This window comes from Anser anser, assembly GCF_964211835.1.
Source record: "Anser anser genome assembly, chromosome: 2".
NCBI lineage: Eukaryota > Metazoa > Chordata > Aves > Anseriformes > Anatidae > Anser > Anser anser.
Genome location: NC_139721.1, coordinates 115,613,793 through 115,630,487, shown reverse-complemented (window position 1 = coordinate 115,630,487; position 16,695 = coordinate 115,613,793). Strand labels below are relative to the sequence as shown.

At 37.1% G+C, this 16,695-nt stretch overlaps 1 protein-coding gene across 6 annotated transcripts in view; it reads right to left on the bottom strand.

Annotated features, from left to right (window-relative positions):
• Nucleotides 1-16,695, bottom strand: part of ULK4 (unc-51 like kinase 4) — a 245,766-nt gene that overhangs the window by 116,898 nt on the left and 112,173 nt on the right. For all 6 annotated transcript variants that reach the window (XM_083825680.1, XM_083825679.1, XM_083825683.1 and 3 more), the window contains one exon: nucleotides 9,930-9,978. In XM_083825680.1, the coding sequence (XP_083681806.1) occupies nucleotides 9,930-9,978 (49 nt within the window). The remainder of the gene's footprint in view (nucleotides 1-9,929; nucleotides 9,979-16,695) is intronic.

Sequence of the window (16,695 nt, the reverse complement as noted above, 5' to 3'; positions counted from 1 at the left end):
CAGTCTGAACCCCTGCTCAGGGATCTCGGAAGGGATCATGGGGTTCTGTATTCCATGCTGTAACGTGGGACACATCTTAGGGTTACGGTTAGTTCTTAACTGACTATAAAAAGAGTTTAAACTACAACATTGCCACGCATCCCTGTCACATGGGGCTCGTGGTCCCAACCAGCAGTGTTACAGTCACTACAGCAAAACCAAAAGGACCAGAGGTCTCAGCTGGACTATGCAAGTTTTTTTGAAGCTCTTCCAGGACATGTTCTTGGGACAGTCAGAGCAATAAAGACAATCTGCCCACACAATGCACAGCAGTGATTGCTATTCTGTGACATTTTTTCATTGAAATGCATTTAGGAATAGCAGTAATCACAGTAACTATTTTTGCACATCGCAGGCCTACACACCCTTGTTTGTGATTTCCCTCCCCATATGGTACAGCTAACTTTACAACCTTGTTAAAGCCCTTTATATATTCATGTTTATTACCATAAAAAAATTTGCCTTTCTGGGACATGGTAAAAAAAAAACACATATGAATATTGTTTATCCATGAGTTTTCTTATACCAGCTAGCACTGAAAATAAAATTTTTAAAAAATAGTTATGTAGCATGCACACTAAAATATTAGTGCCTAGCAATTCCTTTAAGATGCAAATAGAATTCCCTTTCCATAAAAGAACACAATGCTGTCAGAAATGCTGTGGACTCAATTTTTCTCTCAGAAATGGAGCTTCAGGTGATTTTGTAAGTAACTATTCCATCCTTTAACAGGATCAATAGCTCAAAATAAATTTCCAGATAAGAAAGAGAATGATAGAGGGATATGTGTTAGTAATAGGCTTTCCTTTTTAAAAGCCATTTTATTATCCACAATATCAATTTGTAATATTAAAATGATTTGAAGAATAGCTCTGCTTCCCATCACATATTTCAATTCCACCAGCAAACCTATGGTGACAGATCTACACAGACATGCAGCTATAACATAGATCACTCACATTTATTTAGAATTCCTAGTGCTTTTCCTAACAAAATCTGAATACCTTCTAAGCTCTAATGAACCGATACTACATTCCTCTGATATGCATTTATAGTTATACATAACATTACAATAATGAAAAATGAATTGAAGAATTACACTTGAATAAGGTCCAGCTGGGACAGGCCTAGTTTCAGAATGATGAGCACCAATTTCTGACAGTTCTGTAAGAGTAAATGTCTTCACTGGGCACACAAAGGACAGAAGCACACTACTGACGTCTGAAAAAGAAGGTTTATACAATTTGCCCAAGGTATAGAAGAAATAAGGACTACCAATGGGAACAAGAAGCAGTTCCCTTAATTCTCTCAGTACTCTGCTAACAAGCCCCTTCTTCTTCCCACTAACAAAGTACCTCAGGTAAATGAAAAGCACTGAAAACACATTTTTCTCAAATTTTGTCTTTTATCACAAATACACACAACTACTACTTAGTGAAAGGGGGCTTAAGAAAAGACACAGTGACTTTTTACAAAGACAGATAGCAATAGGACAAGGAACAGTTTTAAACTAAAAGAGGGGAGATTTAGAGTTGATGTTAGGAGATTGTTTACACTGAGGGTGGTGAGGCACTGGCACAGGCTGCCCAGAGAAGCTGTGGATGCCCCATCCCTGGAGGTGTTCAAGGCCAGGCTGGATGGGGCCTTGGCCAACCTGCTCTGGTGGGAGGTGTCCCTGCCCACGGCAGGGGGTTGGAACTGGGTGATCTTTAAGGTCCCTTCCAATCCAAACCATTCTGAGATTCTATAAAAACTATTTGATTCAAGCAACTCTACAAGAACAGCTAAAAATCAGCTCCTAATACCACTTGGAAAAAAAGAAACAAAACCCCAACAACAGTTCTCTCAGGGTCATGGAGAGAAAGTAAATCATTCCAGCTCTGTTTAACGCTAGCACTTCTTAAAGGGAAACTTTTAGATAGTTTTCAAACTTGTACATGCAGAAGTTTTAGTTATACAGTATTTCTTTCACTATCCCAAGCTCACGATCTGCATAAAAAGAACACAAAAGCAGTGCCACGCATCTCCTAGGGCATACATAAGGCACCCCTCAAAAGGAGCAGCATGTTGTTGCCGTGTGGTCCCCAAGTCCCCAGGGTATGTTACAATCACTTGTGACTCTCCAGCTCCAGTCCTTTCCAGGAGGTTTCTTCAAACTATAATGGTCTTCTGCAAGTACAGGAGGACACCCACACAGCAGTTGTGAAGACATCTTCTGCTTTGAACTACCGAGGGGACCCAAGGCAGCACGGCTGCAGCAGCAGACTGCCCAAGGACTGATTAAGCTTCAGGACAAGGCTTCACACGTTCTCAGCCCTCTGTTGCTGCAACCCCATTACCACTGTCAGCTAAGCTGCTAGCTCAAGGGTAGGTGCAGATGGCTTTGTGAATTGCTGCCACACACTGACTGCAGCACAGATAAGCCTGAAGCTTCTTGGTTATAGCAAACACGTTGAAAGTCTAGCAAAAGTTACAATGATATTTAAAAGCCAAACCTTGCTCCTGTTAATGTTCACAGCCAAATGCCTATGCAAAGGAAACTTTTCTTGACCTTTTTATTGCTTACCCATATGTAAAAACACTGCCGTTATCTAACAATATCAGGAAAAAAAATCTTATACCAGGGATTCTCATTATTAACCACAATCAGAAGTAGTCTTTATACCAGGCATTTTGGCTTATAACAGTTGCATTGCCATGACTCAAGCAGACAACAGTTACCCTTCAAGAAATAAAACTGCTAAGAGTTCATGATGTGTACAGTGTTAGTAGAGAAAAATTGACCGTAACACATTAAGAACCTGACTAAATACTAATCAAATGGTTACAGATGTGTAGATGTATAAACACTTCCCCAAAAACTACTGATAGAAAGATTACCGAAAAAGTACAAAAAAAATCTTTTTCTGAAGAACCATTTTTATAGTAACCCTTACTGAACCCTTACTTTATTGTCACTGTACTGGTGGAGACACGAGACTTCAACACATTGGTAAGAAATGTTTGTTTGGATACATTATACCATACTCATCGTTGAAGCGTTCTTTACATGTACATTATATTTGTTTTCTTTAAACTGCATCTCATCATTTTTCTCACTGAAAACAGGTAACTACTGAGATATCTAACACTTTCTCACTGATTTCCCTTCAATCCATTTTTGGATAGAAATTACTTTGAAAATAAGCAATTATTTTGCTTTATAAAAAACATTAAAACAGGATTTCTGTATTTTCACTTTCAGAAATCCTCACAGACTACATGAAATCTATTTCTGGCCTGTCACTGCAGTTTTACACACAACATCACAGCACAGAATTTGGCTATTTAATCTAGCAGATTGTAGGCAATGCATATGCTTCACAAATACAAAAATAAATTAAGGATAAACTTAAAGTTTCTAAATATAACTAAAGCTCATCCTGTAGAAGCTGCAAAATAACTTTTAGAATCTAACTTCAGATACCTTATAAGTGCAGATTTTCCATCAAAGCAGAAATGAACAGATGAAGTACACCAAAATGAGCCACTGCGCGTTTCACTATTTGTTATAACTGCACTGGATACACAATCAGAAACAGGAATACCCCACAGAAATCTATTAAAATTATTTTATTCAAATAAATACTATTTCCTGTTCTGTAAAACAAATGTTGCCTAACCATTCCCAGATATCTTTGTATTTTTTCTTTTAAATAAAAGGCTGGGGCTAAACTGAGTACTGAACATGGCTGCAGACTGGAGTGAAATGTCTATAGGTACCAGTTACTACCAGTATCTATCTTCTCATGCAAGCACAGAACTTAGAGAGAGATTTTAGTTCATTTACAGCCTAGAGGGTCAACTGCCTATTCAGATAAAGTGCTCGAACTTACATTATTTGCCCTATTTGCTATCCCAACTTCCTCCAGCAGATGATTTTGGCAGCATAAACGTGTACTCACTACAGAATATAAGCAGTCTCCAACTCTTCAAGTATCCAACCTGGATGATCCACAAGTACTTGCAACAGTAAGAAGAAAGCTAATTCTTGTAGACCGCCACCATGGCAGGCACCATGCTGGACTAAGAGGTGGCTAATTTAGCAGATAGAAGTAGATTAATGCTTCTGCTGTTGCATTAACCTCTTGAGCACAGGTTTACTGCAGCCTATCAAAAATATGAACAATATATGATCTTCTAGTTTAAGATTAATTCTGTAATTAAACTTTTTAAATGAATTCATAGAGCAAAATGGAGACAGTATAAAACCAAATCTTAAACCTGAAGACAACTAAGAAAAAATAAAAATATGTGAATATGACTACAAAAAGAAATATACTCAACATTTCCATAATATTTCCACTATATTTAAAGAAAAATAAATTAAAATTTGACATTTTAAAACAAATTCTTTCAAAAAATGTAAAGAAAACTTCTGATGAAGATGTGGACTTATTAATACCATGTGCTGTTAAAAGGTTCTGACACAATAATGCATACCATTAGGTGATGATATTTAATAATAACATACCATTTACAAACACAATAACTTTTAATCTTACTAAAAAGTAAATTTTATTAAAAGGATATGTCTTTAAATCCATGTTGCCACACTTTTCATGGTATCACTGAACTTTAAACTACAGAACATTGCAAAAAATATTTGACAGCAGAAGCTGAAGTTTGTGAGATGCTAGTGTGTTAAAACTTACATGGGAAATCTTAATAGAACGAGCAGAGAATTAACTACGGGGCTTTAAAAAGAGGATAGCACTGAGCTTCTAATCACAAGCATCATTAGCTTTAGTTTTAAAATTTATCAACAGAAAAATAGGATTTCACCAACTACAGAATTTCTTTTCTATGCCATAGCCTAGATTCAGATGGCCCTAAAGGAAGGCCATGAAACGTTTATGATGTGTGTAGAGTTCCCCCCAAACACTGGAGAAAAGCCACTCAAAAAAGTAACATAGCACACAAAATAACATATATATCAAATTTACTTTTAGCTACTTCACAAAATGCTGTTAGCAGTCTAAAATACAAATACATGTTAGAAATATTAAAGAACATTTCCACTTCCATTACTGACCTCACTGTAACAATATACTATGATATTAAAAAATAACATTTTGTGTATAATATACTGATATGTCATATAATCATAGGTTTGACATAGTGAAATAAATAATATTAGAAGCAGAATATTAAGGGTGCAGCAGAAAAAAAGGCGAAGTGTAACATGAAATATATCCCACAGTAATCTTTTCTGCTGCAATCCCTACTTCATCAACAACAGCATTTTCTATTTCTGTCTTACACCAACTCAACTTTTGGCATCATTTACAACATCATGGAACTTGGCACTTTATTTTTAATCTCGTTACTAAGGGGAGTTTGCACCATTTAAATTTTGCACATTACGATGTCAACTTTCCTTCTGTTTTTCAGTCCCACGCTGTTCTGAATATTCTCATACTTACTGTGAATCCACCTTCCTTTTTGTGGACATGAAAACTCACACAGATGCACATCACTACATCTTCACTGATCTCATTAGATGTTATAGCAAGATAAATGCCCGCTCATACTGCAGTCATACCTTCCTATTGCTTTGTAGAAATACCCATAATCTACCTAACTGCTAGCGCGAGGATCTGGGATCAGGGTAACGATGGAACTACTTCACATTCAGGTACAACGTGAAATTCCTCTCTGAAGTTTTGCAACAAAGCACTGTAAACAGGTCTTTCACGTATTTAAAAAGCACACTATCAATCTGCATTTACTGAAATTAATTGAAATGATAAATAAGTGTTGAGGGTTCTCAGGGGAATGGCAACTGAATTTAAAGCCTCCTACTAACAGATCAGTAACTAGAACCTAGCTCAGGTGAATGAAATTAATACCTATTATCTTAGAACAACTTTTTAGGTAGACTGTAACAGCCCTTTTTACTCATTCAGTACTCTGTTTTTGTATTGTTGTTTTTTTTTTTTTTTTGGCAGCTGTAACATTTACAGAGAGGCAGTCATAAAGGACATGAACAGAAACATTTGGTGCAATTCAGCGGAGTTCATTGATTAAACAGGTCCAGACACATGGGACAGGATAAGAAATTTCAGCTCTCAGGGTTAAGGGTTAGACCACAACACAGAGTCAGCAGTATGCAGTGCTGCAACTCTACAGCAATGAACAGTGAGAAGCAGTCACATTAAAACCTATTTCCTGTGAAGTGCCCAGTATCTGCAAGCCATCATGTCTCCACTGCTCTGAGAGATAGATTAAAGCCAGTACGTTCAATCCTGCTTTGACTGTAGCACAGACAGTCTAGAAATGAAGTCTGCTCTTGGAGACACTTTCCAATTCTGAGCCCAAACTATTCCCTTTCAGATCCTAGAAGAGTCACTGTCCTGTCAGTAGCACTGCTGGTAGTAACAAACTGCACTTAAGAATGCACAGAAAATGCACTGGGTATTTGGTCTCTGCATAAGAAACTGTGAAATACTAATGACACTCCATGAACTTAATAGCTCTATATTAATTTACTGAGCATGTACCTACAAAGTAATGTATTGACTCTGAAGTGTAATTTAAAATCAATAGTTTAGGGTCTGGTAAAATTCGAGGTACAAGAACACACAGCCCCATGTTACTGAGCTATCCTGTTTCTCAAAAACCGAAGTATAAACCTGAGCACAGACTAGTTAATGGACGAAAGCTTTTTTTTACGGAAAGCAAATGACATGAAGCTCCTTTCATTCACACAACCATGAAAATGATTTCAGAAACCTATAATGATGGGGTTTTCTAATTCATTCTGCCCTTGAGGAAAAACAGCCTAATAAGTAATCACTCCAGGGTATTCTTCAGGCCCTATAATAAAATCACACCTTTAGTGCAGACCATTATTACACACTTTTGGCACTCACCAAATTTCTCCTCACCTTCTCTTTTTGAAAATGCTCAACCTGGCAAAGACTAGATTTTCTTAACTGCTTTTAAAGATATTTACATTAGCACCATCAGTCCCATAAATGCAGACGTTTAGCACTTACATGTACCATGAACACAAAGGAGTGGAATGAGTGAACATGCAGAAGTGAGTTCTCATGCATAAAATTTTCCAACTTCTTGTAAACTCTGTTTACTGAATCCCAGTGAAAACTCCTCCCAAAGCCTTAGCATTCCTACTTCCCAAATTCTCATTCCTTTTATCTGCAACATCCTTCCATACGTTTGCTTGACCCTGCTGGTAAGAGTTGCTCCTACTCATGTGGCTCCAAAGCCCAAACAGACTAGTCCCTTGATTCATCCTGGCTCCTGAGCCTTCCCAATTGCCTAACATTCCTTCGCTGAATTCACTCTTCTGCAGGGAGAACAAGGGAACAGCAAGGAGGTTAGCACTCCCATTTAGGGAGTCTCATGTCCCTCAAGCCAACCAAGACCACAGCTGATAGCCAGGGTACTGTTAGACCTTGACTGCTATGCATGGCAGTTGAAGCTACTAAACATGTCCTTCCCAGACAAAGCATGTTGAAAAGGGATTTTTTTTCCTTCCTAAAAGTTATAAACCTTTTCCCTCACAATTCTAAGTCCCAAGATAACTATATAGGTTGAAGAGAGCTGTGAAACGGCCACAGACCACCAGTCATGCACACAATTTCCATCTTAGCTGCTTTTTACTCTCTAAAAACTGTTTCTAGAACTCATGACATCAAACGATGTACAGGAAGATCAGGAGTGAGTATTTACAACTGACTCCAACTTATCTTATCCTATATCTACATGGTATGATGCACATACTTTTTAAATGCCATGCCTATAGATAAGTTATAACAAGTTTATAATGAGTTTTTCAGGATCTGGGAAGATTTCTAGAAATCATTTGTTGAACACATTCTCAAATATCCAAAAATAATAATATATAAATATATATGCACTTTTCTGGTAGTTAACCTTCAATATACCAGCACTTGAAGAAGTTTCAAACATTAACTTGATATTTGAGGATATTACCATAAACACTCGACTTTCATATTTTACTGTGTTTCTCTTTTGTTACGACTTCTAAGCAGTACTTATACCAGGTCAAAACTATTTATGAAACACTGTGAAGTGTTGCTCTTACTGTTAATGTTTGTCACAATAAGGTCTTTTCAGACTTGTACAAATATATACACAAAATACCATAAAGTTTGTGTTCTGTATGCTACTGCAAAAATCTGTCATCACTGAAGAGGTTACTTTAATAAAAAAGGCTTATCTGATTATGTGGTAATAAAGAGATTTAAGATAGGTAGTGAAATAAATCACTGCAAAGGATTAGAGAAAATTCACATATTTAAACCTAGGAAAGGAAAGTCAAAGTTGATTCAGAATCACATTTAAGAACATCTAGGACTGAATTTCAAGAACGATGCAATAGCAAGCATGCAATCTGCCTACATTGCATAAATTATTCATATTTAGTATTCATCAGGAGCACATTTACATTACAGAACACTTACCTGGCACAAGATCATGAACAAACGGGCTTGAAAAAACAAGAGATTCTGCAAAATATCGGTGAGAAGACTAGCAGACAGCACAGGACCCAACTTCCAAACTATCCTGCAGACGTTTCTTTTTTGTTAACACATTTGTTTTGCAACATTCCAGAGGTGCAAAGCCATCACCACTTTTTCATGATCACTTCATGATCAAGCACAAGTACAGGCTGGGCAGAGAACGGATTGAGAGCAGCCCTGAGTAGAAGAAGGACCTGGGGGCGTTGGTTGATGAGAAGCTCAACATGAGCCAGCAATGTGATCTTGCAGCCTTGAAAGCCAACCATATCCTGGGCTGCATCAGAAGAAGTGCAGCCAGCAGGTTGTGGGAGGTGATTGTCCCCTCTACTCTGCTCTCATGAGACCCCACCCGGAGCCCTGTGTTCACCTCTGGGGACCCTAGCACAAGAAGGACATGGACCTGTTGGAACAAGTCCAGAGGAGGGCCACGAGGATTCTCAGAGAGCTGGAACACCTCTCCTATGAAGGCAGGCTGAGGGAGTTGGGGTTGTTCAGCCTGGACAAGAGAAGGTTCTAGGGAGAGCTTATAACTGCCTTTCAGTATCTAACTGGGGCCCTTCAGGACAGTTGGGAGGGCCTCTTTGTCAGGGAGTGTAGTGATAGGACAAGGGATAATGGCTTTAAACTAGAAGAGGGTAGATTTAAATTAGATGTAAGGAAGAAATTCTTTACTCTGAGGGTGGTGAGGCACTGGCACAGGCTGCCCAGAGAAGCTGTGGACGCCCCACCCCTGGAGGTGTCCAAGGCCAAGTTGGATGGGGCTTTGGGCAACCTGGTCCTGTGGGAGGTGTCCCTGCCCATGGCAGGGGGTTGGAATTAGATGATCTTTAAGGTCCCTTCCAACCCAAATCATTCTGTGATTCTATGATTTTTTCATAAGTGGCAGATCCTAATTAGGGAAGGAAATTCAGCATGTTACTACAAAAAATCATATCCCCGACATTTTACATTGAAAGAAATTCTAAAAGCTAATAGTGGTAGTTTGCATTATCATAACAAAACTCTGTTTTGATACTGTTACATAAGCACAGGTTGCTCTGCATTTGTTGCTTGGGTTGGGCAAATACATGGTTCTAATTAAGGATCAAGCTCATTAATTATGTTTTTCAGATTCTTATTTTATTCAAAAAAGAAAAAATCTTTATAAAAGCAAGGCAGACAGTTGGTGAGAACAACATACATGCCCACTTACAGACACTATAATCTTTTGTATTTATAGACTGTTCACTTTATCAACAACTTATAAACATGCCTTAATAAATTTGCTTAATATTTTTACATGATTTGAGAGATATTATACATATTTATTAGTGTGTATATATATAAAGAAGTTCTTACCAAGATGACTTGGAAAAGAGCTGGAAAAAGATGGTTTTCTTCCACAAGGCTGTAAAAAACATATTTTAAGATTTATTTTCAAAGAGAAGTAAATTCTTATTTAATACACTGAACTCATAAAAGGAGCAGAGCAGTAGAATAGTTGTTACCAAACTCCATGACCCAGAACCTCAGCCTTTGACTAGCTCTTAACAAAAATGAGCTCCACTTCAGCTATTAAATAGAAACAGCAACGTAACACTGCTTTGGAAATTACTTCTAGGTCTGCTTCACTGATGCAATGCAAGTGAGTGGAACACTAAGTAAATTAGTATTTTGAAATGACAGAAAATAATTAAAATTCAGAAATACAATACTATACAGATTATGAAATAGTCAACATGCACCACAAACTAATTTGAATTAATAGGCTTACAACACACAGAGTGAAATTATAAATAAGCTGTGTTGTTTTTTAAAGCATGCTACATTAACTAACTTCTTGGGTTGAAAATATTAATATATGATACATTTGCAGCCACTTCGCTCAGAAGTATTGGGGAGTGATTACCCAAAGGAATTTATATATCTTCCTGGATTTTAAAATCATATATAATCATCATACCTATTTATAAGAAGAATATTCTCAAAAACCAACAATACATTAAGGTAACCTCTTCTTCTCTTAGATCTCCAAAAGCTTTACATTTATTAATAAAACACATGTGCATCTCTGTCACAAACACTGTGATGACAATTGAATTATATGTTTACATACCCTTTTCCATAGTACTCTGCCTAATTTGAGGAATGAGTCTTTTCCTTACACATACACTACATGCCCACTCACCAAACACCACAGTGAGCACAGGATTGTTTAAAATATTTTCTTGTGTCTTTACAAAATTACTAAAACATTTCACAAACAAGAAGCAGATTTAGCACTGTGATACAGCTGAAATGCAAGATTGTATTATTAAGTCTGTGTAGTAAATGCAACATCCAGAGTATTACTGTGTGCTTAACATGAGACTGATGCTTTTACATGCTTCTTCTAGGAACCTGCCATACAATAAACTACATAATTATTTTGTAAGTAGTATGTCAGGTAAAGGCAAAAAGGTGTATCACATAGTTCTCTGAATAAACAGGAGATTCATTTGACTAAAAGAAGCACTCAACTTGATCTTTGAAACTTTACCATGTAATACCCTGTACTGGCTTCCAGTACAACAATAATCAGATTAATTCTGTTTGGCAAACTATTTGTTAAAAAGAATCCATACATTCCTAAAATCACATTTCCAGTTAAAAGCTCTTACTCATGTCCGGTAAGAAAACAGAAGGTATTATTTTTATGAATAGTGTAAACTAAAGCACTAGACTGAGGGATTGAGGCAACTAAAAGGAATTGCACATTCTCTTCTACCAACTTAATGAGAAAATTTAAAGGAAACTAGAACAAACATCCAAGGGTCATAAAATTATAAGATGTAATCTCCCTTGTCAGAGTCCTAATTAATCATATTTGCTGAAATCAGGTATGTAAAGGAAATATAAAAGGAAATAAAGAATAAAAGGGATATTATACAATAGAACAACTTTATTTACGAAGAACTGAGAATTACTTAAAAGTCAAATACATTCATTAAGTATAAATAATGGTTTTCTATTTCATTTTGTTTTGCTATTTCTCTGACTCTTAACATTCACCTCAACAGAATAATGATGATTTTGTGGTTTAACCCAGCAGGCAGCTCACCACCATACAGCTGCTCATTCACTCCCCCCACAAAGGGATGGGAAAGAGAATCGGAAGGGTAAGTGAGAAAACTCCTGGGCTGAGATAAAGACAATTTACTAGGTAAAGCAAAAGCCATGCATGCAATCAAAGCAAACCAAGGAACTACTTGCTGCTTCTTTAACAACTAAAAGATAGGTGTGTTATCAGCATTATTCTCATCCTAAATCCAGAACAGAGCATGATGCGAGTCTCTATCTACAAAGAAAATAAATTCTATCCCAGCCAAAACCAGGACAGACAACCATATAGAATCTATATGAAGTCTGGATGGGGAGGCGTGTTTAACGTAATATGATGTATTACATCGTACAACACCGGCACATGGGCCTAGAGACAAATCAAACTCAACTACCAAATTAGTCAAAACATAACATATCAATGTAATGGTATGCACCTATATGAATATGTTTAATGTAGCTAAGTAACAGCCTTGTTCAACCAAATGTGCTCAATTTTTCTTGCACACACAAATGTGTAATACACAAGATACTCCTAGCAGACGTAACATTCTGACAGAGAATTAAGAGTTTATATAAGAAAAGAAAGATAATTATTTCCAAGAGAAAAAGCCTGAATTAAAGGACAATTTCTGTTCTAATTAAACGGATGGAAAACATACCCATACGCAAGGGAAATCCCAACAAGTTCTCTATACAAGTTAAGAGAGCTTGAAAGCTATTTGCCTCTGTGCTAGCTGACAAACCCCAAAAGACTGGTGCAGCAACCTGGACACAACCAGGTCATAGAAGAGTCCCAGGTCAGCAGAGAGGAAGACTTGTTATATACAAGGTTCATTTTCCAGGGCCAAATCTGCCGAGTTAAAAGCTTAGATCATGCTGGTAATACAGAATTTTGCTGATGTGGGTATATTAATCCTGGATGTCAAAAAAGGTCATTTTACACACAAACTCCCAAAAAGAGCAACTAATGTAATTGCAATCGTATTGACAAAATGAAGTTTTGCCAATGCAAACCAACTTATGCTTAAAGCACATTGGAATTACTTACACTAGCAAGAGCTGCTCACTTTACTATGTAAGCAACATTTAAACTGAGTACACATTGACAGTAAAACAGAATTAAAAGAATATATAAGCAATCCTTGTTTAGGCAAAATCTAGAAAAACTCTTTGTGGTAAATTGTAAATTATGAAGCAATTGGTTTCAAAAAGTGTAAGTCCTGATTGTAATAAGTCACATATATTCTGCTGAGATAAGCTAAGAAAAACTATAGCCAATATGGCCATTCGTAAAGGTCACTGACAAACCTTTATGATTCAAGCAAGAAATAGCTGCAGCCTTTAAAGAAAATGATACATGTAACTGGGCTAAAGCAAGAAGTCACATCAAGAAACATATTAAGATACTTCTGTGACAAAGCTTGAATCTGGTTTATTCCAACTTCGCATATATGTCGCCAAGAGATAGACTAATGTTATCACATTGTTATCTGACACTTTTAAAAAGGAAAAGTTTTGAAGTCATGAAAACTGAGCATAAGACCAACACCTTATTTGTTGGGCATTAAGAATATCTGTACTGGTTTCCTAGGCAGTATCTTTTACTGAAAATGTGATGGGTAGCATATTCAGTTGTACATGTTCAAGCTGTGTAACGTACAAAATTAAAAAAAAAAAAAAAAAAGAACAAAACACATAAAATATCCTGAGATGGAAGGGACCCAAAAGGATCACTGAGTCCAGCCCCTGGATCTACACAGTACCACCCCAAAATCAGACCATGTGTCTGAGAGCATTGTCCAAACACTGCTTGCACTCCAGCAGGCTCAGTGCCGTGACCACTTCCCTGGGGAGCCTGTCCCAGTGCCCGACCACCCTCTGGGTGCAGAACCTTTCCCTAACACCCAGCCTGACCCTCCCCTGTCCCTGCTCCATGCCGTTCCCTCGGGTCCTGTCGCTGTCCCCAGAGAGCAGAGCTCAGCGCCTGCCCCTCCGCTCCCCTCGTGAGGGAGCTGCAGGCCGCCATGAGGCCTCCCCTCAGCCTGCTCTGCTCTGGGCCGAACAAACCAAGTGACCTCAGCCAGTCCTTATAGCTCCAGGCCCTTCAGCATCTTTGTAACTCTCCTTTGGACACTCTCTAATAATTTTATGCCTTTCTTGCATTGCGGCGCCCTAAACCACACACAATACTCAAGGTCAGGCTGCACCAACACAGCGCACAGCAGGACGATCCCTTCCCCTGACCCACCAGCAGTGCTGTGGCTGATGCACCTCAGGGTACAGCTGACCCTTTTGGCTGCCAGGGCACACTGTGACTTATATTCAACTCACTGTTTACCAGAACCCACAGATCCCCTTCCACAGGCCACTCACCAGCCAAATAAACAGTTTCTGATTCAAGCCTGTACCAAAGGACATGGTTGCACTGAGGAGCTGCACTGTCCTTGTGGGATTTATTCATAGATTCAAGAGCTGCTCTGAATGAGAGATTCTTGTAGGGTGATTGTGGAGGTTGCGTTCTCAGGAATTATATCACTGTTGTATAAGAAGTGGCATAATGAAAAGAACATTATGATCATTGCTACTTCATTTTCCACTTGCTTGAAAATATTATTTTGAATTAAATTTGAAATCAAGAGAACTTCTGATCTTGTATCACTGGCAAAGCAATTAGCAATTGCAATTAGCAAAAGCAAAACAATTTCACTATTTCATTCTTCCATTTTAAATAGTCTAACAATTAATTTTTCATATTTACCTTTCTAACTAAGCTTTTTATTAAATTCTCTGCTAAAATACAAACCCAGGAATTCTACATATCCAGACTGCCGTTTTATAGGTAGGAGTTACCTGTAGATTATATCTACAATGGTAGCTTGTCCCTACATAAAGGAAACAAGGCAGAATTCTACTTTAAAAAACGCAGAACAGTGATTTCTCAAAAACACTGAGATTTTGCACTCTTAAATAACTTCATTTTAAAAAATCAGAACATTATAGTATTGTCATAAGTTTTTATTAAAAAGCCAGATTGCTAGACTCAGAGTAAACACTGTGAATTAGTCTTTCACTTTTCGATATACAGAATAAATACCTTTTCTAGAAGGACAGCAATGCAATAAAAAAGGCATACCTCTGAATATAAAACAGAATTTAATATACAAACAAAATTTGATTTTGAGCCTTAACAAATGACTTAAGAATTCATGCTCTTTTTATCCTGATGCATTGCAGTCTGCTGTTGTTCACATTTGTATTTTTTTGTTTAGATCTTTTACTTAAAAAAAAAAAACACAAAACATACAAGTGTGCAAATCTTTACATTATCAAATTGAAAATCTGCAATAAAGGCTGGAGAATGGACACTCAATGTCCAACACACACGAGCTTGTGTCACTTCAGCAACATAGGACAGAAAGTCAGAAAGGTTGCCAACTGAAAACTCTTCCATCTCTATCTCATATAGCAAGTAAATTCAGTGATATGTTTCCAAATTTAGAACAAGAAAAATGTCAATCATTTAGCATTACGACCATGCATTTTCCAGAAAGAATCCCTTCTAACAGAAGGCAAGAGTATGAATTTTGTGGAGCATCATCAGTTCTCTGCATTCTGAACAACAGATTACCATTATGACAGACTAACATAGACAAACTGACACATGACAAATAAAAATTTCCTAATACATCTGAGAACGCAGATGAATAATTTTAGAAACAACTAAGCAAAAGGATTACGTTGAAAGCAAACCCTTTCATTGGGCTCACACCTTGGACTCACAGTTCTGCACTTTTTCCCCAACAAGCTAGGACTTTCGACATTCCACCTGACTGTTAAAAAACAAAATTGTCTGGCTCTCAAAAAACTGTTACTATAACTATGAAACAATGCATGGTATACAACCAGTAGGAATCAAAAGATTCTTCTAATTCTCAGTTTAAAATTAGGAAACTACATTTGTAAAGGCTTATGAGCAAATGACAACAATTACAATCTACTAGCTGTTGAAACCACCTTTCTTTGTCCCACAGTTCTGACTGATTAATTACCAACATTACCTTCAAATAACACTGATGCCAAAGGAGGGAAAAGACAACTATAATATTTGACTTCTAAGGAAAATGGAGGATACTTTTTGTTCTTCTTAAATGACTTTGTTTTCATAATTTGGTCTAAAATACTGTTTTATTAAAGTCCATGGACAATATCTATTGTTACATTAAGAAAGTTGGTCTAAAGACCTTGTCCCTTTCAGAATTTGTTTGGTATAAAATGACAACCTAGTAGAACGCTAATTATTCTTATTGTTACCAACTGTAAAGAGAGAGAGTATGGCTGTCCCTCAAAGTCAGAAAGTCTTCCTGATAGAATAGCCTCTCAGGGCCATTGGTAGCTTGAATAAATTAGAGAAGCATTCAGATAGATTTATTCTTCTTGGTGAATCCCACAGAATAAAGACCCACCATTGAAGTGGAAAGTTTCAAAGTCACCTCACTGCCACACTTTCATGTCATGCCCTTCAGTAGCTCTCCAAAGGCAAAGAATGATCTTACCATTGATTTTTAAGAAATATTATACCAAGGCACAACTTACAATAGTGTCTACCATAAAATACATCAGGGAGAAGATCTATCAACTTATCTTTAGGGGTCCCAATTATTTCAGAGTCAATTTTCTTGAACAGAGCTATTCTTCAATTCCAGTTCCTAAGCCTTCTCAGCAACTGTAGTTTACATTTCAAATGACCCAGGGGGGCAAGGAAGAAGAAAGGAGTTTTGGCCTTTATGCAGGCAGAAAATTATCTTGGATGTTGAATAATTGGATTTTTATTTAACGCTTTATTTTTTGTAGTAGACAGAAACAGGAAATAAACACAACAATGAAGACATCACTGAAAAAGATATATGTATCACCATTATATGATGTTATTTTAAAGGTCTTTCACAAGTACATGATTAATATTGAAGATGGGAAACATCATGGAAAGACTGACTGGTATTCATAAACACAATGAAACAAGATT